General features: G+C 40.5%; 2 protein-coding genes across 3 annotated transcripts in view; both read left to right on the forward strand.

Moving 5' to 3' along the window:
• Window positions 1-24,407, forward strand: part of COL4A3 (collagen type IV alpha 3 chain) — a 124,494-nt gene that overhangs the window by 97,505 nt on the left and 2,582 nt on the right. For both annotated transcript variants that reach the window (XM_059393620.1, XM_059393619.1), the window contains exons 27-49: window positions 1,495-1,587; window positions 2,283-2,384; window positions 4,048-4,145; window positions 4,900-5,050; window positions 5,391-5,504; window positions 6,645-6,812; window positions 8,246-8,335; window positions 8,662-8,796; window positions 10,774-10,872; window positions 11,636-11,725; window positions 12,058-12,197; window positions 12,627-12,753; window positions 13,996-14,076; window positions 14,619-14,717; window positions 14,940-14,987; window positions 15,816-16,001; window positions 16,624-16,754; window positions 19,213-19,285; window positions 19,364-19,435; window positions 19,523-19,648; window positions 20,468-20,566; window positions 23,370-23,582; window positions 24,207-24,384. In XM_059393620.1, coding sequence (XP_059249603.1) covers window positions 1,495-1,587; window positions 2,283-2,384; window positions 4,048-4,145; window positions 4,900-5,050; window positions 5,391-5,504; window positions 6,645-6,812; window positions 8,246-8,335; window positions 8,662-8,796; window positions 10,774-10,872; window positions 11,636-11,725; window positions 12,058-12,197; window positions 12,627-12,753; window positions 13,996-14,076; window positions 14,619-14,717; window positions 14,940-14,987; window positions 15,816-16,001; window positions 16,624-16,754; window positions 19,213-19,285; window positions 19,364-19,435; window positions 19,523-19,648; window positions 20,468-20,566; window positions 23,370-23,582; window positions 24,207-24,384 — 2,713 coding nt within the window. The remainder of the gene's footprint in view (window positions 1-1,494; window positions 1,588-2,282; window positions 2,385-4,047; window positions 4,146-4,899; window positions 5,051-5,390; window positions 5,505-6,644; window positions 6,813-8,245; window positions 8,336-8,661; window positions 8,797-10,773; window positions 10,873-11,635; window positions 11,726-12,057; window positions 12,198-12,626; window positions 12,754-13,995; window positions 14,077-14,618; window positions 14,718-14,939; window positions 14,988-15,815; window positions 16,002-16,623; window positions 16,755-19,212; window positions 19,286-19,363; window positions 19,436-19,522; window positions 19,649-20,467; window positions 20,567-23,369; window positions 23,583-24,206; window positions 24,385-24,407) is intronic.
• On the forward strand, window positions 21,139-21,459 carry LOC132013323 (large ribosomal subunit protein eL33-like). The gene has a single exon (XM_059392988.1). It carries the CDS (start codon window positions 21,139-21,141, stop codon window positions 21,457-21,459), a length of 321 nt encoding a protein of 106 aa, XP_059248971.1.

Here is a 24,407-nt window from a genome sequence, read left to right on the forward strand (position 1 = left end):
TCTCAAGGATCCACTAATGTTATTGCAAATTTGCTCTTTTTGACCCATAATCCAATGCATGGTTTATAAATAAAACTTCAAAATATCGAAGATAAATGAAGAAAAGTTTTCTGATAATAGTTCTAAAGTCCCAGGAACTTTTGAGATCCACATGTTCTGAACATGGTTGGTGGATTCAGGAGGAATCCAATCCTCAGTGTTTACCTGTAGCAGAGAGCATGGCCGAAGATGAGAATCGTCATGTGGAGGACAGTTTTCAACAAATAATGCCACCCTATTATTTTTTACTTCTAACATCACATTATAAAGGGTTAGACCCACTAAACTAATAGCCTCCAATTCTTTCTATAGTAAAATATTTGTAAGTGCTTCCCAAGTATTTATATATATTTTAAATTATATGCATGCATTTCTGCCCACACATGTACATAAAGCTTCTTTTATGATCACATATATAAATATTTTTTTTACTTTTGAGGCTGCTGTTCTAATCCAAGGATTGGCAAACCATGGCGGCTCATAGCCTAAATCCAGTCTACCACCTATTTATGTATAATTTATGAGCTAAAAATAGTTTTTCTATTTTTAAATGATTGGGGGGAAAAGAAAACATTTGAATAACCCTTTATGTCACATGAAAATTATATGAAATTCAAGTTTCGGTGTCCATAAATATGTTTTGCTGGCATATGGTTACACTCATTCATTTACATACTGTTTTTGGCTCTTCCCATGCTACGAAGGAAGTGTTGAGTAGTGGCATAGGGACCATCTGGACCACAAAGCCCAGATTATTTACTATCCGGCCCTTTAAAGAAAAAGTTCTTCTAATCTAGCTTCAAATCTTCTTCTGTTCTTTCTATATACAAATTTCTAGTAAAGAACTCCATTGTTGTAAAATATATTATCAAATTTTCCCCATCACACTACTGTAAAGTTTTTTTTCTGTAAATATATGCATAAATCAAATCACTAACATGTTTTCCATGTTGACCACCATACCCACATTATCTCAAATCTTTATGGGCTGGTTAGGCTGTATCTCCCCAATGACACGTGAAGAACTTATCAGAGGTTAAGGTGTGTGCCCAAGCCACACTTAATGTTTTCTTCAGCATACTATATTTCCTTCCCTTGCAAACTAGTAGCCAAAAAAATAAACATCCTACCAAATAAATATTCACCAATGTTTAAGATAAATCCCATATTATTAATGTTTTTTGGAATAGCTTCTCTTTCAGTAGACTAGCATTGAGGTGGGCTATTAATGAAAACAAAGCTTAGCCAATAGTAAGTGCTTATAAATATTCTTCAACTGAATAAAAAAGTTTCAGTGGGTTGGTCATCTTTGGGCCAGTTTTGAAACCTATGGAAGCAAGTCTTTTTTAATTCCTTAGACTATGTTCATAAACACCCTGTATCACATTTGTTTCTTCTGAACCAAAAAAAAGTTTCACTACGCACACCAATCTTACAATCACGAACTTTCTTAAGGTCCTAAGGGAGACTTCGGTATTTCGACACCAGTCCCAGGGCCACCAGGACCTCCAGGGCCCCCTGGCCGTGCTGGCCCCCAAGGTCCACCCGGTGAGTATCCCCTCTGCCAAGTCTGGTGACTCCCATCAAATGGCATCCTGACTGTCCTTGGAAAACACTGTCCCCTATGTAAGAAAAACTCTATTTGTTGGCACCAAAAGAGAGCAGAGGCCAGAGTTGTGTGAGATTAAAAAGCCCACAGGTAGGGGACTTGTCATTGTACTTTGAGATCATCCAAATTACTCCCATTGGTGCCTCTGGTTCCAAATAAATAAATAGAAAGAAAGATAGATAGATAGATAAAGGAGGAGGAGGAGGAGGGAAAACAGTAAAATTACTTAAAAGGAATTCAAGGGAACAATCTCCATGGATTTTTGGTTGGGGGAGTAAGTGATGTTTGCCAGTGGTTAATCAAGCTAGTTCCCACAGCTTCTTCATTTGAAAATATAACTTCTTTGCCAATATGATCTAAAACTTAACTTTGCATGTATGGAGGGAGACTTCTGTAGCTCAAGCTATCCAGACTATTTCTTTATAGGAATTAAATTCTATCTTAAACACTATTTGTAGCTGCTAATGATTACTCCTTGGATAAGAACGGAGAGGAAAGAAGAGTATACAGTTGGGGTTATGTTAAACTTATTTCTTAATTTCCCAAAAGACCTTGAATGACACAGAAACTTGGACTTTTTGTTTAAGGGCAAGATGAGGGGAAGTTTCTTACGTGGATGTGTGTGTGTTTCAAGGTATCCCTGGATCCAGAGGAAAATGTGACCCGGGTCTTCCTGGGCCTGATGGTGAACCAGGAATTCCAGGAATCGGCTTCCCTGGGCCCCCTGGACCTAAGGGTAAATGTACAAATTTTAAAACATAGGGTCTATTGTGGGTATTTAGAAAATATAGATATGTGTCATGAGTAACATTGAAAAGATCCATAATGTGACATTTAAAATAATGTTTTCCACCCATCTTACAAGGGAAAAAAATTTTACAATGATGTTAGATCAAAAGGCAGAATTCACACAGATTTATGCATCTCATCTCAATTAAATTTTTTAAAATATGTAGAAAAAGTTGGAAGGAAATTAACACAACATAGTAGTAGTGATTCTTTTTGAGTGTGGAATTATGAGGAATTTTTTCTTGACTTCTTAATAAATGTGTGCACTTTTTACATTTATATAATTTTTTAACTTTATACATTTCTTTTATAATTAGAAAAGGACTATTAATTTACAATTAACTGGCTTTCCTATACACTCCCCTACAAATTACAGAAGTTATTTTCTTTTGGGAATGAATGCTGCTTCTCATTGAAGGGAAATCACCCCAAAGATATCCAGATGCTGAGAACTCAAACCATAAGCCAACAAATACATCAGAGTCTTGTCCAGGATGACATACTAGCCATTTCATCCCTGGGTTGTTGCATAGATTTTCAGATTTTTTAATCCTTTTATGTTTGTTTCAATATTATTTAGAGTGTCTGTGAAAATAGAATCCATTTTTGATACTTGATCTCCTAGATTAATGTCATTAGTGCTTACAAATATAGATATATTGATCTCAGTTTATGAATATTTGAAATGGAAAATGTAATAGTTTCAAGAATGTCTTTGACTCCGGTTTCTTGGATATCTTCCCAATGATGTGTGAAGTAAAGCAGCCTGGCCCATATTTTTGCCTCCTCCTTCTTGGACCCTGCATTAAAGTTTGCATCCTTGTTTGTAACACTATGGATTCACCCTCTGTAAGGAGACTATAAATTATGGGGACCAGAAGTAGCCTGAGAAATCCCTGAAAGTTCAGACTCAAAGTTTCCCAGTTGAACCTAATAATCCCAGAAACTAATGGTGAATTAAAAATTGGTCAAACTAAAAAAAAAAAAAAAAAAAAAATTTGGTCAAACTAGAGGCACAAAAGCAATCTCTGAATGCAGCATTGCTTCTCTAGGGTTTCCTCTTGTGAACTAGGGAATAGAATAAATGATATTTGTGACTCCTTTCTCAATTCTCCTACTACAAATATATAAGAAAGAAATGAATTCATTATATTCAATGGCAGTAGGAAGTAGGAAGTAATTTTCTTGAGCAACCCATCTTGAGAAAGGCTACCTCGGGCAGCTGATATGCTCTATATCTTTGACTAGGTCATGCTTGAATAGATTTATAGACATGCAAAAATTCATTTGGCTGTACATTTTATGTAAATTATACTCCAAAAGAAAAAGTCACCCAAATGGTCAACCAGAATCAGTGAAATTGCTGCACCAAAATTGTTGTCATGCTGAACAATAAAATGGGGAAAGTCATTTTTCAATTGAGGATGTGATTTGGAATGGATTTTTTTTTTTAATTACCAGTGTAGCAGTTGGCTTTTTCATCATTCATACTTCCATAAAAACATCTCTAGCAACTTGCCTCATAAAAACATTGGATAAAATAACAAGGATACTGCTCTAAATCTTTTACTAAGCCTACTCCTGCAACATTTATTATGTTTTCTCTGTAGGAGAGCAAGGTTTTCCTGGAGCAAAAGGAGCACCGGGTTGTCCAGGAGAAATGGGGAAGCCCGGGCCACCCGGAGAACCAGGTCTCCCAGGAGCCAAGGTCTTCAAGATTTAAAACTCAGAAGGATGTGTGGGGATGAATGGGGACAATGACAGTCAGCCAGTTAGGATGCTCTGGGTGTAGGAATTATCTATATATTGGTAGATGATGAAGATATCAATAGTTTTTAAAATATTTTTTTAAGATTTTTTTTTATTCATCTATTTGATGGACAGAGATCACAAGTAGGCAAAGAGGCACACACAGAGAGAGAGGAAGGGAAGCAGGCTCCCCGCTGAGCAGAGAGCCCGATGTGGGGCTCAATTCCAGGACCCTGGGATCATGACCTGAGCCAAAGGCAGAGGCTTTAACCCACTGAGCCACCCAGGTGCCCCGATATTAAATAGTTTTTAACACTTCTTTGAAGCATCCCTCACTTTTAGAAAGGAAAAGTAGTGTTAGAAGACAGTTTTGCCTCCCTGTTTCTTCCCTAATCTTCAGGAATGTTCAGAGTATTTAAAATGGAAGAACTCTAAAAATGTGTGGATCACTATGATCAAAACTTTCAAAAGTAAAAACATCAGGACTGTTTACAATTTCAGTCTTCTGTAAAAGTGGCAGTTACAGAGCCTTAAGAATGGTCAAGCATAATTTTATAGAACTCAGTAGCTATAACAGAGAAAGGAAAGAATTGTGGAATGGTGGTAACTGTGCAAAAGGGATTATTCTCAAGTCATTGGCCTAAAGACCAGTCAACAGTGCAGAAAGAGTTGGAAGTGTTACATAGTGAAACTAACATGTGTTCTGTGCACAGGGAGAACCAGGACTAGCCATGCCTGGACAACCAGGAACACCAGGTTTTCCAGGAGAAAGAGGCATTTCTGGGGAAAATGGAGAAATTGGATTCCCTGGACCTCCAGGTCTCCCTGGAATTCCAGGAACTGGAGGGGTTGGTGGACCCCAAGGTACAATAGCAAGTGTGATTACTTTTCTCCATGGTGAGCTCTGCTAAAATGCAGTAAGTTGAAGGTGCTCTAGGATGAAGATTTCTTCTCAAACTTCCAGTTTAACAAATAGAATCTGCAGCGTCTATTTTTCCATTCAACATTGCTGTTCTCCCTTTGTTTTTTCTTTCTTTTCTCCTTCCTTCCTTCTGTCCCTTATAACAATTGTCCTTTATAAAAGACATACCAGTGGTATTAAACATAGGTTCAATTTAGGGGGGATAGTTACAGGAGAAGGATTGTGATAGCAGTACTAGGACCTCGGGTTTTGTCGAATATATTCCTGGACTCTATTTTGCAGGGGATCCAGGGAAGCCCGGACCACCTGGAGAAAAAGGACCCCCAGGAAGGTGCACAGAAGGTCCCAGGGGAGCCCAAGGACTTCCAGGATTAAATGGATTGGAAGGGCAACCGGGTAAGAAGAGGGCCTTAAAACCAGTCATTAGGCAGACAGGTGACAGAAGATTCCTGCTCTGTGCTTTGCTGCTTAACATGGGAACTGTCCAGCAACAAGTTCTGACCCACTGTTCAGTGGGAAATGTTATTTTTGCCATTTAAACTCTCACGGATTTGTTTCAGTGAGTACCACCTACAGAGTAAGAGACCTGAAATTAATACAGTAAAATTGGTTTGTGTCTTGTATGCAAGACTATATGAACACTGAAGATACATAGAAACTTATATTTACACATATATTTATATACATATAAACTCTCAGAAAATGTTTTATCTTTAACTCCATAGGTATATCAAGTGATAAATAGATATGTAGTTAATTGCTTCCCAAGGAACATAAAATAAAGGTATGAAATAAATCTAAATGCCCCAGGCTACATGGCCCAGATTATATGACATTTACTCTGTTTTATTTGTTCTTCTCATCCAGATCTGTGAACTAAGAAAAACCCTTTAGAACTCAGCTAATGCCTATGGGCTGTCACATTGCTTTTATGCTCACAAACCAATTTTTGGCCAAGACATTAATGGTTGTTATAGTGCTATTATTACTTCCAGAAGCATCCAGTGGCTCACCTCCCCCTATTGTTGTGTATGTATTCTGCAGGTTAAAGACCCAACTACAGTCATAAAGGGCAGTCCCAGGATGTGTCTGAAGGACTAGAAAATAGATCTAAATTCTACATTTTTATTACTGCACAAATCACTGAAACTATGTTAAAGTTAGAAGGGATCTTAGAAATTGTACAGAAGGGGACGTCCATCAATCAGATAAAGGTGTGGTTTGTCCATGATCACACAGCTACATATTTACAGCCATAAAAAATGTATTTCTGGGGATGCCTGGGTGGCTCAATGCGTTAAGCCTCTGCCTTTGGCTCAGGTCATGATCTCAGGGTCCTGGGATGGGAGACCTTACATTGGGATCTCTGCTCAGCAGGGAGTCTGCTTCCCCTTCTCTGTCTGCCTGCCTCTCTGCCCACTTGTGATTTCTTTCTCTGTTAAATAAATAAATAAAATCTTTTTTAAAAATGTATTTCTGGAGTTGGTGAGGAAAGCAGTTATGTGTTCATTTATTCATTCATTCATTCATATACAGGCAGAAGAGGTGAAACAGGGCCAAAGGGAGACCCAGGTATTCCAGGCTTGGATAGGTCAGGCTTTCCTGGAGAACCTGGACCACCAGGAATGCCAGGTCATCGAGGTGCAATGGGACCACCTGGTCAAAAAGGATATCCAGGAAATCCAGGATTTTTAGGACCACCAGGTATCCTTTTTTGTGCTTTTATGTTTCTTCTTCCATATTTTCTTTTAAGGTAGCTGTATAAATTGGACATAGGCCTAGGCTCTTGACTCTACACTCCTCTTTCAGTTAGTGTAAGTGTTTCCTACTGAATTATTTGCAAAGAGGTCAGAGAACAGGGCAGTGGTGGTGGTGGGATGATCACATTTCACAATTACCCAGGGTATGACAACATTGACCATGCAATCCTTTTTATATGTTATACACTAAAGGACATTTGCTAGTATTTTCTTCAGAATTTTTACCTCTACCTTTGTAAGGGATACTAGTCTGTCTTTTTCTTTGCTTGTGATATCTCTGTCTGGTTTTGGTATCAGGGTAATGTTGACCTTATAGAACAAGATGGAAAGTATTTCCTTCTTTTGTATTTTCTAGAAGAGTTAGTGAAAAATTGATGTTCCTTAGACATTGGGTTGAATTCCCCAGTGAAGTCATTTGAGTCTGGGCTTTTCTTTGTAAGAAGTCTTTGCATTACTAATTCAATTTCTTGTTACAGGTCTACTCAGATTTTCTATTTCCTCTTCTGTCAGTTTTGGTAATCTGTGCCTCTTTAGGAATCTGTGCATTTTGTCCAAATCATCCAATTTGCTGGCATATAGTTGTCATAGTATTCCCTTATCATTCTTTTTATTTGAATGGGAAGTTTATATATTTGGGAAGAATATGCCAATAGTCTCCTCATGGCATAAGAACCTCACCTATCTCTCTTCTCCCGGGAAGAACCCAGAAGAACAACTTAATCTGCAAATCATTCTTTTGTTTATATTATTAAGCTCCTACCATGTGTCAGCACTGTTCCAAGCCCTTGGTGGACAAGACTCTGCCTCTGACAGTGGGGGAGACCATAGCAAATGTATTTAAAAACTAAGTTCAGGCGCCTGGGTGGTTCAGTGGGTTAAACCTCTGCCTTCAGCTCAGGTCATGATCTCAGGGTCCTGGGATTGAGCCCCACATCTGGCTCTCTGCTCAGCAGGGAGCCTGCTTCCCCCCTCCCCCCACCACCTGCGTCTCTGCCTACTTGTGATCTCTCTCTCTGTCAAATAAATAAAATCCTTTAAAAAACAACAACAACAACTAAGTTCAGTAATTGACAACTGCTCTGAGGAAAACAAAATAAGGGACTATAACAGAGAGCTGATGGTCAAGGATTGGGAGGGAGTAATCCAAAACTTCAACATGTTCTCCTTTCATCTACAAATGTGATTTGCTACCAATGACTTCCATATACATGATGTAATAAAGACTGTGTACTAACCTGTCTCCCAGACAAATAGTTACTTTTCTATTTACAGAAAACATTCAACCCTCTTTAGAAGTATGTTATTTTATTTTATGGAATATTTTGCTTCTCTCATTGTGCACAATCTGACCTGCTTTGTATGAACTTGTTTCTACAGGTGAAAAAGGAATGATGGGGATGATGGGCTATCCAGGAGATGCTGGCCCTCCTGGGCCCCCTGGGAACCCAGGCGCCCCAGGACAGAGGGGTAAGTGAGGGAGTATCTTTCCTGGATCAGGAGGCATGAACAATGTTCACTTATTTAACACCAAAATAAGTTCTGTTTTATCCTTTGAGGGAGAAGTAGTTTCCACGAGAGAACTATGTCTTTGATTTTGCTATTTTCTGCATTCTTTTTATTTGAATGGAGTTGAATTTTCTCCCTGCCATTTTATGCCACTGCCTTAATGGGGCTGCTTGTTTTGGTTTATCTGTCCTCTTTCGTTTTGTTGTATCGTAAGCACTGTCAACTTTTGAATCCTTAAGAAATATTTCAAGAATTAGGGAACTGATGTTGCTACTTCTGTTTTTTAGGTAGCTTTGGAATTCCAGGAGCAAAGGGTGAGAAAGGACCCCCAGGAACCAAGGGGGAAGAAGGAGATAAAGGACCTCGGGGACCTTCTCAGATATCCACTTTGCTGGGGGACAAAGGAGAACCAGGCCTCAAAGGTACAGTCTTCTTCTTTGGGAAGAACTTGGGGCTGATTCTGAGGCTAAGAACTGTCCAAGAAAATCCCTGTAGTTGACAAATGAGGACAGTGAGAGCTGGTGTTTCATGTCCTGCCCACAGTCACAAAGCTAGCTGGTGGCCCAAGCCTGGATGACAACTGGCTCTTCTATATGTTGCCTCCACAATGCATGACTCTTTACTTTCATATTAATTCTGCAATTTGGGTCTGTTGTATTTAAATTGCTACTAGTTCATTTTAATTATAAGTCTCAAACCCTCCTTTTTGCCATGTATGGCAAAAATAAACTCAGATTGGTTTCCAAAGTTTCTTTATCACTTGCCTTTTGCCTGCTTTGCCACCAGCATGACATATTTATTCAACAAGTATACTTTTTAGTGCCTATATACTCAGTATGTTATTATGTGCTGAAGACATGGAATTGAGCACAGTAGAGGTAGTACCAGTAACCTGGTCATGGGGAAATGTGCGGTTTGGTGGGGGGAAGGAGGAAAGAGACATTAATGGGTCTGTAGACATCTTATCTATAGGGCCAGATAGTAAATATCCGGGGCTCTATGGTCCCCATTATTGCATATTCTTTTTTATCTGTTAGTGTTTGTATGCTTGTTCCCAATCTTTTAAAAACAGAAAAACCATTTTTAGCCCTCCAACCATACAACACGAAACCAGATTTGGCCCTTAAGATATAACCTGCCAAGTCCCACAAACCCAAAGCAAATGAATGTGCTGAATAAGAAGTTTTTTTTTTTTTTTTTAAGATTGTGATAAGTGACATAAATAGAAAAAAAAAACCAAATATTACAAAGGAAAATAGCCAATCACCTGCCCCTCACCATTCCTCAGTATATGCTAGTTTCTTGCCTGGGCATCTTGTCCTGTTTCATGTTTTTTCCATCCAAATATCTTCTGTTCAGTCTTTAACACACATACACATAAACACACACACACACACACTATCCCCTTTTGCAGAAATCCATCCCTGTAGCATAATGTGCCCAACTCTATTACAGAACATATCACACTGGGTGGTAATTGTTTACTTACTTGGCTGACCCCCCAATTAAACACTAAAAACTTGGGGAAAGGGAACGGGATTTACATTTCCAGTACTCAGCGTAAGACCTATTAATTCGATACTCAGTCCCTATGTGAATGAATAAGGATGTAAGCAGGAGAACAGTGCAAGGAAGGAAATCTGCTTGAGAAAAGGCCCAAAGCCAGGCCATAGACAGATTAGTAAGTTCTTCGAATGCCAGTGGAAGGAGTGTGTAATTTGCCCTGTACATATTACAGATTCAAGGAACATTTTTAAGCCAGAGAATAATGTGATCCAGATCATGTTATATAGAAAGTAGGAAATTCACAAGCTTTCCAGCCTGCAGAGCTGGATACACATCCCAGCATCACCACCAATGGGTGGTGACTCTAGACTAGTCCGCTGAATTCATAAAGTCTCAGCTTTGTCATCTTTACACCCAGCCCTGAAAGGCTCAAGGAAAGACTGACATTGGCTGCAGATTAAATAATATAAATAAAAGAAAATAATGTTTGCCATGTACTAATTACTTAGTAAATGATAATTGTAATAAGTGGATCTGAGAAGGGGATAGTCTGGACAAGAATAGTGTAGTAAATGGTCCTCTGTCATTACTAAAAAAGAAAAAAAATTTTAAGAAGCTATATTTAGGCCACTAATTCTTCAATATGTTTGTTTAAAGTGTACATATTATCATTGCTAGTGTTATTTAAGAGCTAACTCGGGCCAGGCATCATGCTAATGTTTTATACGTATTATCTTATTTAATCCTCTTTTGGAAAAGGGCTCACATATGCCCGTGTTCTAAACAAATACGTTATACCATCTTACACTAACATCTCACCAAGTTTAATCAGGATGTAGAGAAGTCTGATACAATTCTAACTTGTGTTCCTCGTACATGGTTTTTAACTTTAGGGTTTGCCGGAAAGCCTGGTGAAAAAGGAAACAGAGGCATTCCAGGGTTACCAGGTTTAAAAGGACCGGAAGGACCACCTGGACCACCAGGTCCACCAGGTATAGCTGACTCTCTGTAGAAATCTCAGTCTCTGAGTGTTCCCAGATCTAAATGTAGCCAAAATGTATCTCTTGATGTATTGGATTGAATATGAATTTTGCTTGCATAGTGTTCCAACAGACATTTGCTTCAAAATTAAACCCAAATGAAGCTGTTTATAGTCAGCCTGTACCAACTAGAAAAATACTAACTTGCACAAAATTCCATTTTTGTACTACAAATGTTATTTTGACATGTATTATACATGCTGATATGTATTATGAAATATACATTCTATAGTTTATCACAATATCCCATATCAGAGAAGAAAATCAGATACAATTTAGAGGTTTTCAGATCTGCCACTTTCTTTTTGAAACAAGCTACTGATTTTTGCAAAGAAAATTTTCTAACTGAATTAACACACCCTCCTCTTCTCTATGACCACATCAGTGACAAAATACACTACATGGGCGATCACATTTCAGTATTGCATTTGGAAATCTTTTGCTCTGTGGTGGCAAGAGTCTCCTCTTTTCTGTTGGCCTTGGTCCTAGCATGACTGTGATGTTTGAAATCCAAGAATTTAACTTTCTCTAATTTTACTTTGTCTGGGTGCTCTGTCCCTTGCTCATCTAGAGGCAAAGAGGCAGCTATACAAGCACTTAAACTAGCTGGTCTGGCTGCTCAGAATTCATTTATGCATGCAAACAACAAATATTTGTTGAGCACCTACTATGTCCAGAACCGTGCAGGGCATGTGACCGTTTATTTGTTCTCAAGGCCCCAGAGGGGATTCAGGCAGCATTGGGAATCCTGGACAACCAGGACCGCGTGGTGGGCCAGGAAGCATGGGGAACATGGGGGTGCCAGGTAAGGTATAAGATCCTATTATGGGCTTAAAGTTCATGCTGTTTCCCAGTTCTAAATTTTCTGTATGATTTGTTGTTTTGGTTTTCCATCTGGTAGAAAATTGATGTAAAACTAGTTGTACATTTAGACAAATGTACTATGTGCTCTTAGTACATGCACAGGAACAGAACATTCATTATCATGTGAAAATCATCCATTATAACTCCCTGATGCACTTGTGATTCTGAAAAACCAGCTTCTTGGGAGAAGGGTGGTTTGTGCCAAAGTTAGAAGTCGAACGCTTCAAGATCCCTGTGTTGCCCTATCTTACTGGACTTCTTTCCTAATTTCAGGTCCTAAAGGACACAGGGGAGCTTTGGGACTACCAGGTTTAATCGGAAGACCGGGTCTCCTGGGTGTTCCCGGTCTCCAAGGAGATAAGGGAGAGCCAGGTTATTCGGCAGGTACAAGGCCAGGACCACCGGGACCAAAGGTACACTGGCCACTGAAGTAGTTACATTTTGGTGTGGAGTGAGTATCTGAGTATAAGCAAAGCAGTTGCGTTCAGTGTAGGCAAAGGACATTGATGATACCACTGCATTTTCAGGCAACTTGGGATTTTTATCCTCTGTCCCCCACTAAGAATGCCTACAGCTCTCAGCTTATGAGCTTATCCCTCCAGTTTCTGTCCCCTAGGAATGGCTCATCACTGTCCCTGCAATTTACCTGTGCTGCCCTTGTATTTTGCACTGGTTCCCATAAATACCATTGCCATCCTGTTCCTGGCACCGATCATAGCAGATGTGGCATATGCATTGCTAACTAAATAACAGTGATAAATGCAACAAACATCGTTCATACTTGGTTCTGATCACATATCCTGCTTATATGAGGATTTTAAAGGTGTTTGACTGACTTTAAGGGAGATCCAGGATTGCCAGGTGACATGGGAAGGAAAGGAGAAAGAGGGCTACCTGGCACCCCTGGACATTCGGGGCCTGCTGGAACTGAGGGAGCCCCTGGAAATCCCGGGAGTCCTGGCCACCCAGGTGAGTGTGGCCTTTGTAACTCTGAAAAGCCAGAAGCATGACACTGAGCATAGCCCTGACCTCCTGGAATCAGCTCCGTAAACAGGAAGCTATTTAGGTTTTTGTACTACGGTTGCTTTTATTCAACTTTAATTCTCAAATTCTTAGACACAAAGGAACCGTAAATTAATCAGGGGGAGCCCAGATTTTACGAATCAGCCAGTATGGGGGCTGACAACTAAAATCCTGATGCTGTAGAGGGCGCCTGGCTGGTTCAGTTAGTAGAACATCTAACTCTCGATCCCAGGGGGGTGAGTTCAAGCCTCATGTTGGGTGTGGAGCCTACTTCAAACACACACACACACACACACACACACACACACACACACACACACAACAAAAACCTGATCCTATGAACCAAACTTAATTTCTATCTCCAAGAACTCAGCCTAAAGACATAAAATATTAGTTCATTGTCCAACCTTGTGATATTTGTATTAGTTTTCTAGGGCTTCCATAACAACACAGACTGGTTGGCTTAAATAGCAGAAATTTATGTTTTCACAGCTCTGGAGGCATCAAGGTGTCAGCACCTTTGGTCTCCTCCAAGGCCTCTCACCTGGGCTTTTTTTGGGGCATCTCCCTGCTCAGTCTTCACATGGTCGTCTTCTCTGTGTGTTTGTCCCTGTGATCAGGGCCCACCCCAATGACCTCATTTTAACTTAACTGCTTTTTTAAAGACCCTATCTCCAAATACAGTGATATTCTGAGGTCCTGGGGTTAGAACTCAACTTGTGAATTGGGGGTCAACACAATTCAATCTGTAACACTGCAGAGATTTTTTTGTTTGTTTTTTCTGGACTGTTTCCAGGTTGAGCATTGGTTTTCTTAGTGGCTTATCATTTGAGTTTTAAGTTTTTGTTTTGTTTTACTCAAAACAACCCCCAAGCTACCGGGTTGCAGCTTACTTGAAGATACTATTTAAGTGATCTTTTCAAATACTGAAAGGTTCAGTGGATTTGTTGTTAAGTCCCGGTTAAAGGAATACATCAGATGCCAAGTGGCCCTTGTGGGGGGCGTGGACAGACCTTTGAAAGGGATTCAACATATCTCTGCTGGGCTTCCACGGACAAACAGCAGGCAGGACAAAGGCCTGAGGGCCAGTGTGAGCACAAGTGACTATAAGAACCGCCCACCTTAGCCATCCTTGTAACCGTTCATCTTGTGCTGTTCTACTTCCTTCTCTTCTCTCTTCATTTACAGGAAAGCCAGGCCCTGATGGTGATTTGGGGTTAAAAGGCATCAAAGGCTTCCCTGGTTTTCCAGGAGTCAAAGGCCCTCCAGGTTCCATTTTTGTACTTTCGTCTATTTCCCCTTCTCGAGGGAGGCACATTTTCTCCTGAGGTTGGAATCTCTGTATACCCACCTATCGGCTGCCCCTCCGAAGGTTGCTCCCAGTGACCCAGATCTGGATCAGAAATGCAAAAACTATGAGCTTATGGGCGCCTGGGTGGCTCAGTGGGCTAAAGCCTCTGTTTTCGGCTCAGGTCATGATCCCAGGGTTCTGGGATCGAGCCTCACATCGGGCTCTCTGCTCAGCAGGGAGCCTGCTTCCTCCTCTCTCTCTGCCTGCCTCTCTGCCTACTTGCAATCTCTAACTGTCAAATAAATAAAATCTTTAAAAAAAAAACAAAAACAAAAACTATGAGCTTAGATATTTATACCTAACTAACTCAGAGATCTGCCAACCCACACATTCTCACGTGATAATCCTTGCGATAGTGTTATTCTGTTCTAAGTGTCACTGTGACTTGGGCATCATATAACTACATTCTGGGGAAGGAACCCCTTTAACAGAATTCTACACATGACATTTCTTTTCTCAGGACCTCCAGGATACCCAGGACCTCCTGGACCAATGGGTATGAGAGGCAGCCAGGGACGTGATGGAATTCCTGGTCCAGCTGGAGAAAAGGGAGAAACAGGTACAGTTTGCTCATTGGCTCGGATTCCCCAGCTTTATTTCGCATTGAATGGTTAGTCCTTCACAGTTCCGGACTTTCTTCTCCCACAGAACTGGTAATGTGTTTCATGTGTTCTGGATGTATGGTAATTAAATGGCCTTCTGTTACCAAAGTGAAACTGACCAGGCATAAATGAAATTAACTGCATATAAAATATTAACGTACCAAAATTATCTCTTTCAGGTTTGCTGGGGGCACCTCCAGGCCCAAGAGGGAGCCCCGGTGTTCCAGGTGAGAAGGGCTTCCTCCTGACTCTGGTGATAACTTCAAGCACAGAAACTAATTGAAATGCCTGATATATCAAACAAACTTCACATAGCAAAGGAAAGAAGTTCCAGTGGTGATATAGGATGTTTATATTATTGGTTGTTCAAGTAAAAGTGCTTAAAAATTATTACCATCATAACAAAGTGAGGGCTGGGATCCAGTTTTGGAATTTCCTTCTGTTGAAAGTCTTTAGAAATCAAAAGACTTGCTGTGTGTTCCTTTGGTGTGGATGTTAGCATGGTTTAAATGTACCACCTCCTGGAAGGCGGAGGAGGAATTTCGACCTTCTCCAGGAGCATTGCTCCCTGCTATTCTGAGTAGGGAGGGTAGTAATAGCATGTGGTCATATCACGAATTCTTTCCCACCTTGTTAATCTTCATAGCTCTGATTCCCACCCCCAGAGCCAGCTCGTGGTTCACACTGCTTTTTATTTATTTATTTATTTATTTTTATTTATTTTTTTTAAAGATTTTATTTATTTATTTGACAGAGAGAGATCACAAGTAGGCAGAGAGGCAGGCAGAGAGAGAGGAGGAAGCAGGCTCCCTGCTGAGCAGAGAGCCCGATGCGGAACTCGATCCCAGGACCCTGGGATCATGACCTGAGCCGAAGGCAGAGACTGAGCTGCGCCAGGTGTTAACCGTCATTTTTAAAATAAGAAACGGACATATACAACAGCGAAGTGACTTTGCTAAAATCAAACTGAACTAAGGCAGAAGCAGGTCTCTGCATTCCCAGAGATACCCCTAGTAAGGACGCTACAGAAACTTACCAAACCATTTTCTTTGCAGGAGCCAAAGGAGACAGGGGCGCCCCGGGCTTACCCGGCCTCCCGGGCAGGAAAGGGGTAGTGGGAGACACCGGCCCGCGGGGACCCACTGGCATAATGGGACTCCCAGGGCCACCAGGTTTTCCTGGCGCAATCATCCCTGGCCAGAAAGGAAATCGAGGCCCACCTGGCTTCAGAGGAAACCCAGGTAGAGGGTCTAATTTTAAATAAGATAAAAGAATGTAAAGAACGTTTGACAACAAAAGTTTTCAACCTTCCGCTGGTGTGACCAATGTTGCTTCTTTTCCCCCCTGGTCTTCTTCTCCCATTCATTCACTCTCCTATAGAGGGCAGCAAAGGGGCTGCTGGTGATGTGGTCTTGTTTTTATTCAAATTCCAGGTTGTTAACATACAATGTAACTTTAGTTTCAGGTATACAGCCTTGATTTAAGCCTTCCATACAACACTCATGCTCATCAAAGCCACTGGTGGTGGTGTTGAGGCTGTTGGAAAATTAGTAAATACCAAATTAAAAAGCCTAAAAGAGAAGGATACATCCCATCACCAAGATCTAATTGAGTTGCTACTAGGAATGGAGTACTGTGCTAGGTGCTCTAACAGACCTTCAGGAGGGAGAAACAGCTCCTATCTTGAGCCAGGTGCTTTCCTGGCATTATTTTATTCTGACTTTACCACAATCCATCACACTCCTCAGCACAAAGACTGTGTGGGGTAACAACAGGTGCATAGTTTGCTGTCATCCAAAAACATCACACAGAACGAGCCACACTCCTGGACTGGTAATACTGACAGGCCCTCTGTGAATTCAGGTGAGCCCGGTCCTCCGGGACCTCCAGGGAGCCACGTAAGAGGCATCAAAGGAGACAAGGGACTCATGGGCGAGCCTGGCCCCAGGGGTCTGCCTGGAACTATAGGAGCTGAAGGGCCACTGGGTCCACCGGTAAGTGTGGAAAATTATTCTTCTTATATTCTTCTAAACTGATTGTCAGGGTCCGATGTACCCACAGGGAAAAAAAGATTACCATTTGTGATGCTTTTGTGCCCTCAACAAAAGAGTCTGGAAGGTTCAAAGAATCTTAAGAGTTGGAAAGATTTGGGCTCTAGAAGTTTGATTTGTAGGGGACCCTTTCCTATGTCATTCCTGACTTTTTCTTCTTTAGACACTGAAAAATTCCAGTAACGGAATCTTAACATACAAAAACAAAAACAAAACACCTTAAAGTTTGGGATCACTCTAGAGGACAACATAATTTTTCCTCTATGAATAATGTTTTCAAAGTTATCTGTGCTATCCCCTGAGTGTCTATTTACTTTTTCCCACTGAGGTACCTTCCAGTGTTTGTAAGTAGCTGTCACTTCCTTCAAGTATTTTCTTCCCTAACAAATACCTGTGCTTTTCAAATTCAGTATCATCCTTCATCAACCCTGCCTCTATTCTGAATATATCCTGCTTGGTCAATATCTCCCTTAAAAACACAGCCCCTGAGACAAACACCACTGGGGATTGAGAACTCAGTTCTGCCATGGAGTGGATAAAGGAGGGAGGAGTCTCACCATCTTGAACATCACCATTTTATAATTCAGCCTAAAATTCTGCTTGAGCTGTTCAGCTCCCATGTCCCCACACTGTCACTGCACAGTGAGCTTCTGGTCGACCAGAGCCTTGTGTGTGTGTGTGTGTGTGTGTGTGTGTATGTGTGTGTGTGTACGTGCACGTGTGCATGTGGGTGCACACACACATGCTCACGCACCTGCCTTTTCCTCATGAATGGCTTCTAGGTTCTCTCCATTACTTTTAGTTCTTGTCTGTTTGTCACTGGGTTGCAGAAGTTTCACATTTATTTTTTATAGTTGTCATTGTGTTCAGTTAGGCTTATGCTCCCAGCCTATGAAATTCTCTGAATTTCTCTCTGGACACCTGGACCATCTTCCCTCACTTTCTCTTTAGCAGCATATTTGAAAAACCTGTTTCCCCTGTTTACCTCAAACTCTGGGAGATTGATGAGAAAGTCAGAGTTAGGTCATAGAGTCTTCGTGTTTTCATCAGTGTTGGGCAGTGAGGAACTTAAGCATGGTGGTGTGTCAGGGATCATGTTACATTCTCTGAAGTCCTCTTGGTATTTGGTTTCCAGAATCTACCTTTTTAAAACCTTTTTTTAAATGAAATCATTTGCCCAGGCTTTGGTATTGCTCATGTTCTCCATGATTCTTTGAAAGTGGCAAACGCTGATCCTATAATCACAGGGAAAGTCCATCCGAGGACACTGGGCTGTGGAAAGTATTGTTTGGAAATGGGATCCTGCTTAAGTCCACTGGACTTCTACATTTGCACTTGAAAGGTCATTCTTTTTGAAGGATGAATGAACTGGCTCTGGCCCTGACCAACCCTCTCCTTGCATGGAGCGGCTCCCTCCTCATCCAAGGGCTGGGCAGAGCACCAGACCCTTCTCCCTGGTTACCTTGGCGTCTGGAGAACAGGCCAGACCTCAGGAGCCTGAGAATCCTTGACCAGGGTGTTATGTTTTCTCCCTCTTCTTTTTTCATCTCATAACACCTTATTCAAGCATTAGGACTATTCCTCCTTTCATCTTCTTGCTCCATAGACAGTTGGCTTGGAGGCCAGTTTTGCTATTCTTGGCATTCTGAATTACCTTCAGTTCATTGTTTTCAAGTAACAGTATTCTGTCTCAATTCACATGGATAGTGTAATACTAGATATAACTTACATTCTGACATGTAGCTCCTTTCTGAAGCTCTGCTTCCTTCCCCCTTCTCCTGTGGCCTTCCTTGAGCATTCCATGGCTACAAGGACATTTAGTGTGGGCCTCATAAGGAGGGAGCATCTCCTCCTGGTCAGATCACCGCATCCTCGCCAAAAGGGCAGTCAGAGCTCCCATAACAATCCCTTCATACCACTCTGATCAGGAGTAATTTATAACTCTCCAGCTCAGTTAGAACAATGGTGGGGGCCACAATTCAATATTGGCCCTGTTGTCTTTGCCAAAATTACAAAGAAAAATGATAATATTCATTCTGGCAATCCAGTGCCTACTCTTCCTGAAAGATCTCCAAATACTGGGCAGTTTCATTGAGGATATATTCAATTATATTCAATACTCATATAACAGACATTAATATCCAGAAGTTATGTTTGCTCTTGAGCTTAAAGGCAGATTTTGCTTCTGTTTTATTGACAATGATAGCACTAAGGAAAGGTCTAGGTGGTGGAGGAACTATAGGGAGATTGGGTGGATGAGAAGGTAAAAATGATATCTGTCAACTTCAGCTCATTCTGATCCAGTGTAATACTATTTTCTTAAAAAAAAAAAACAACTGCAGTGACTATTGTGATTTTTAAAATTTGTCTTTGGTTCTGCTCCCTTCTGTTTGAAATACAGGGAGCACCAGGAAGCCCAGGTCTTCCAGGGCTCAGAGGTGATCCTGGATTCCATGGATTTCCAGGTGTGAAAGGTACTGTTTTTGTGTACTACTGTGGATACAAAGACGATGATTTTGATTTATATTTTAGGGTGTGCATTTTTTTTTAAGGGGAGAAGGGCAATCCGGGATTTCTGGGACCAGCTGGACCTCCAGGGCAAATTGGGCCCAAAGGACCACCCGGTAAGTATTATTTCTTTAGTGTTGCTCTTCCTGAAGAAAGGGTAACTCATCAGTGAAGCCATCACTGTCTTATGTTCATATCAATAGGTGTACGTGGAGACCCTGGCACAGTTAAGATCATCTCCCTTCCAGGAAGCCCAGGACCACCTGGCCGTGCTGGAGGACCAGGGATGCAAGGAGAACCCGGGCCACCGGGGCCACCGGGAATCCTAGGTGTGGCACTGGCAGCACTGACATGGATTACTAGGAAGGGGTCAAACTAAAATACCTACAAAGCACTTTGGAAGCAAGTGATAAAACTTCACAGAATATGTTACACGTTATGGTGTTTTTTACAATCCGTTTCAGGATCAAGCTTATTTTACTCTTGATCAGTAAATAAAAGACCTTTTGAATCTACTGAAAACTGTTGTGTATATCATAAGCTTGAGCAAATATTCTTTAGGGCACTTAAATGTGTTTTTTATTAAGCTCAAGTATTATTTCTATATTCTCTGACCACTCAGTCTTAGAACTCTATTTCTAAATGATTGCCTGAATAAACCGGAGTTCTGTGTGTGGACACTGTTCTCACACTCTGTACAGCATTTGGAAGAGCAGTAACTGTAAATGTATGCTTGATCTTATGAAATCTTTTCAGAGTATTGCTGTATGGAAACTGAACTAACCCCTCTGTGTGGGGCTAGCACCCTGTAATAGTCTTCTGAGCAGAATTGTTACATTCTAAATTTGCCTGAATTATCTGGGATATAAAAGAGATATTACTTTGATGAGTACAAGAGCATAGCAAATTCTGGGACAAAGTCAATCAAAATGGCAGCACAATTTCAAATTGCCATGTTATTTCATATGTTCCTAGTTTGGTTTTGATGGTATAAAAAGCTGATGACCAACTGTCCCAGTGTGTCTGCAGCTCAGTTTGTAGGACTTTCATTGCTGAAATTGGGAAAATCCTAGGTAAACTGAGGTAGTTGGCCACCCTACATTTTATCCTGTATGAACCATTCAACACAGTGTTGGTTTTTTGCCTAGGACCCTGTGGGCCGAGAGGTAAGCCAGGCAAGGATGGAAGACCAGGAACTCCTGGGCCAATTGGAGAAAAAGGCAACAAAGGTTGTAAAGGAGAGAAAGGTAAATACACAGCTGGCTTGTTCTCGTCACTGAAGGAATGCTCTTTCAATATACAGAGAGGTCTCATTCAAATATGACTTTAAGAGTCATCTAGGTCTTTCAGTTTGTTTTGTTCACAAAAATTTTCAAGTGGAAGAAGATGAAAAATGTAGAGTTACTGGAGTAACTTATTCTTCCTATCTCTTATCTGGGCACATGTACTCCAAATTTTTAGCCTGGGGGCAAGGAGACCTAATAAAGCATGAATTCTATTTTTGGAAAGGCCAGAACTGTTTTTAATTATTTACAGGAGTACTTATTTAATAATATGTACTTATAGGAGTGGCATACAAGTACATAGTTTGAACAAATATTATCTTGATGTGAACTGAAGAGCAGCTTCGTATCTTTATCTAGGAAAGTCATCTTTCAACTATGCCATGCCGTTCATGAATACTGAATGACTGAACAACTCATGTGTTATCCTGAAAAAGGCCCTCTTAAATATTTTAGTCTGGGTGGAGGTAAGGGTGCTGAACTTAGGGGGCAAATAAGTGGGGCCTCCTGGGAACAGGACTGCTAAAATGACAACTATGTCTGGAAGGCTGTGGTCCAAGGTCATTTTTGCTAGCTCTAAGCAGGGTCTCCAGAACGAGAGGAAGCACACAGCTCTTCTTAAAATTGAAGGTGTTTGTGCTGCAGATGAAACTGCATTCTGTCTAGGCAAGAGATGTGCCTATGTGTACAAAGCAAAGAACAACACAGTGACTCCTGGTGGCAAACTGAACAAAACCAGAGTAATCTGGAGAAAAGTAACTCATGCTCCTCTTTGTGCCAAATTCCAAAGCAGCCTTCCTGCTAAAGCCACTGAACACAGAATCCGTGTAATGCCATGCCCCCGCCCAAGGATTTAACTTACTGAAAAGTAAATAAATAAAGGTGTAGACTTGTTTTCCTGTTTAAAAAAAAAAGTCTGAATATAAGTATATATGTCAATTTGATATACCTAGATCAAAATCTACATTCTGCAGAAGTTTCAAAAGCACTTTCTAGAAAATACCTACATATCCAAAAGAATTGCTGATTTTGTTAAAGAAAAAAATTCTAAATGCAGTTTTTCAATTTATTGACATATGACCAGATCCACTATAATAAAACTGTAAATACTAGAAACTTAAATCTTTAAAAAATTCAAATATAATGCTAATAATATTATGATGTTAATTGCATAATCACTCATGATTTAGTATTGTCAAGAATGCACTTTAGAGCATGCTTAATCATTCAGCTGTCCTTAAAATGTGTTTTCCAAAGTGGGAAGATGCAAAACTCTTATTAATAATTCTACTAATTAATTCTATTAATTAAAATTTACTGACCAAGTTTAAGAAGAGGACCACAGTAAGAGTGAGGGTCCTACAATACAAAGTGTATTGAGAATCATTAGCAAGTAGAATTAGTCCTGATGCCATACCCACCTCACAAGAAAGATAAAAGGATCTGAGAGTTAAATAGCACAGGTATAAACTTAGAGCCCTGGCCTCTCTCTCAGAAATACAGAATATCCTGGATCATGTGTTTTTGCATGGTAGCCTACCTCCAGTTCCTCTCATGCTCAGCTAATCACAATCCCTGTGCAGAGACAAGTAGAGGAATCTTTTCCTTTGGCCAGTTAACAGCTCTCTGGTAATGAGGGTAGATGTGGGGAAAAGTGAAGAAGGTGTATCCTCTCCATCTGATATATTAAAAACATACAATTCTGGATGACTCAAGTAAGACATGAAACTTTGATAAATTTAGATATGACTTATTTTTAATTTCAAAGAATAAGCCAAGACCCCTAGAAAACATAAGAATGTGGGTTGACTGAAAAATATACAATCTTAGGGCTTTCATGGATCTTGGGGAAAGGCATTGCCTTCTGAGCCAAGACTAAACTGGGGCACTGCCTGACTCCAGGGCATGGCTGTTTGTGGGAAACAATAATATCTCCCTTGACTCGTGGGCCCCAAATCCAACAATCTCTACCCTCCTGCATTCTTTAGGACCCAAGGTGGGCTGGATGGAGCTTGGGGTACACTGGCAGTGGAAATGGATCAGGGACCAAGACGGGATGGAAGCCAATGCCAATACCATTAAATAATAGCTATTTGATGAAAAAAAGGAGAGGAAAGAAAGGAGGGTAGAGAGAAAGGAGAGCTCTCTGGTCCTTACTTAGAAAGTGACAAATGTGTATTTGCCTACTCTAGTGCAGAGAAAAAAGTATCAAAAATACTTACTTTGCCTTAAACTCATAAATAAAAGAAACTCTTATCACACTAAAATAAAAAGTCTTTTCTGTTCTTACTCGCCTTACTCATTGATTTAAAACCTTCTCGAAGTTTACACCTTTAAAAAGAACTTTCAGTGTTTTCCATGAGTATTTACTAACTTTATCAAAAGCATTTTTTATTATCCACCTGAAGAGACTTTCAAATTGTATTTGACTTATTCACTCTTGTTGTAGGATGCACTCACTCATACATAAAAAAATGTACGTAAGACCTACTAGGCGCAGACCACTGTGCTAGGTACCACAGAATGAAAACAGAAAGACCTGATCTCAACAATTCATCATACAATATACACAAATATTTGTAAGAAGAGGCATTGTGTGATAAACTAATCAACATTTAATATTGTTTGGCCATTTTGTAAGTCAGTCTTCTTTAGGACTCCTTCAAGAGGAGCTTACCAGATATACATCAACACTGAAATTAGTACTATGGGAAATGGAGTTTGAGGTTTTGTTTGTATTGAAACCTAAATGACGTGTTTTTTAAAGGACCACCTGGATCTGATGGACTGCCAGGCTTGAAGGGGAAACCTGGACACATTGGACCTCCTGCAACTGGGCCAATGAGGAGAGGCTTCATCTTCACCAGGCACAGTCAGACGACAGTGATTCCCTCCTGTCCAGAAGGGACAGAGCCGCTCTATAGTGGATTTTCTCTTCTTTTTGTACAAGGAAATGAACAAGCCCATGGACAAGACCTGGGTAATGTCCCAAGCCTAGTTTTCATTTTGTTCCATAGACATATTGTCAACTTCTATAGTATGGGGTACTTTTCTTTGTAGTGTGAACAAGCCTGAGTGCCTTACAGCACTTTTTAAAGACAGTAAATGAAACAACATTGGCCTAATGTCTAATTTTCATTCTGGAATGTACAGCTCTGGAAGGAGCCTAGCTCATGAATGTCAGTCTAGCTTGTCCTATTCAATACAAACAATTTTCACTTAAATCACCTGTTTTCCTTTTAATCTTAAAAGCAGCATGTTTTCTGAAGCTTAATCTAGTTATTAGCTATTACATACATATGAAGAACTGGGAATACTTCGAAACAAAGACATTTTCCCACCCGAACTTGACCAGTTCTCAAGTGCTAGACTGATTAGGAAGGGTCACCCAAAGTATTAAGAGGGTTGGAGCAGAAGAATTTGTTTTCTATTGGCTCTTTGATATCTATCATCATTAAAACTTTTCAATAACACATTCTGCAAACAACTGTTTTGGGTTGTCTTACTTTTGTCACACATTGTTTTAATTAGCCTCTGCCTAGTAATGATACTCAAAATAATTTTAACTTAACTAAAATTGATACTCAGTCCGATGTTTCATTAGGAACTCTCGGCAGCTGTCTGCAGCGATTTACCACAATGCCATTCTTGTTCTGTAACATCAATGATGTATGTAATTTTGCATCTCGAAATGATTATTCATACTGGCTGTCAACACCAGCTCCGATGCCAATGGACATGGCTCCAATTACTGGCAGGGCCCTGGAGCCTTATATTAGCAGGTAAAAATCTAACGCGAGTTTTG

This window comes from Mustela nigripes, chromosome 3 (assembly GCF_022355385.1).
Source record: "Mustela nigripes isolate SB6536 chromosome 3, MUSNIG.SB6536, whole genome shotgun sequence".
In the NCBI taxonomy this organism is placed as follows: domain Eukaryota; kingdom Metazoa; phylum Chordata; class Mammalia; order Carnivora; family Mustelidae; genus Mustela; species Mustela nigripes.

Excerpts from the sequence above, each read along its gene's own strand:
- LOC132013323 (XM_059392988.1), top strand. The coding sequence starts at position 21,139 with ATGTCTGGAAGGCTGTGGTCCAAGGTCATTTTTGCTAGCTCTAAGCAG.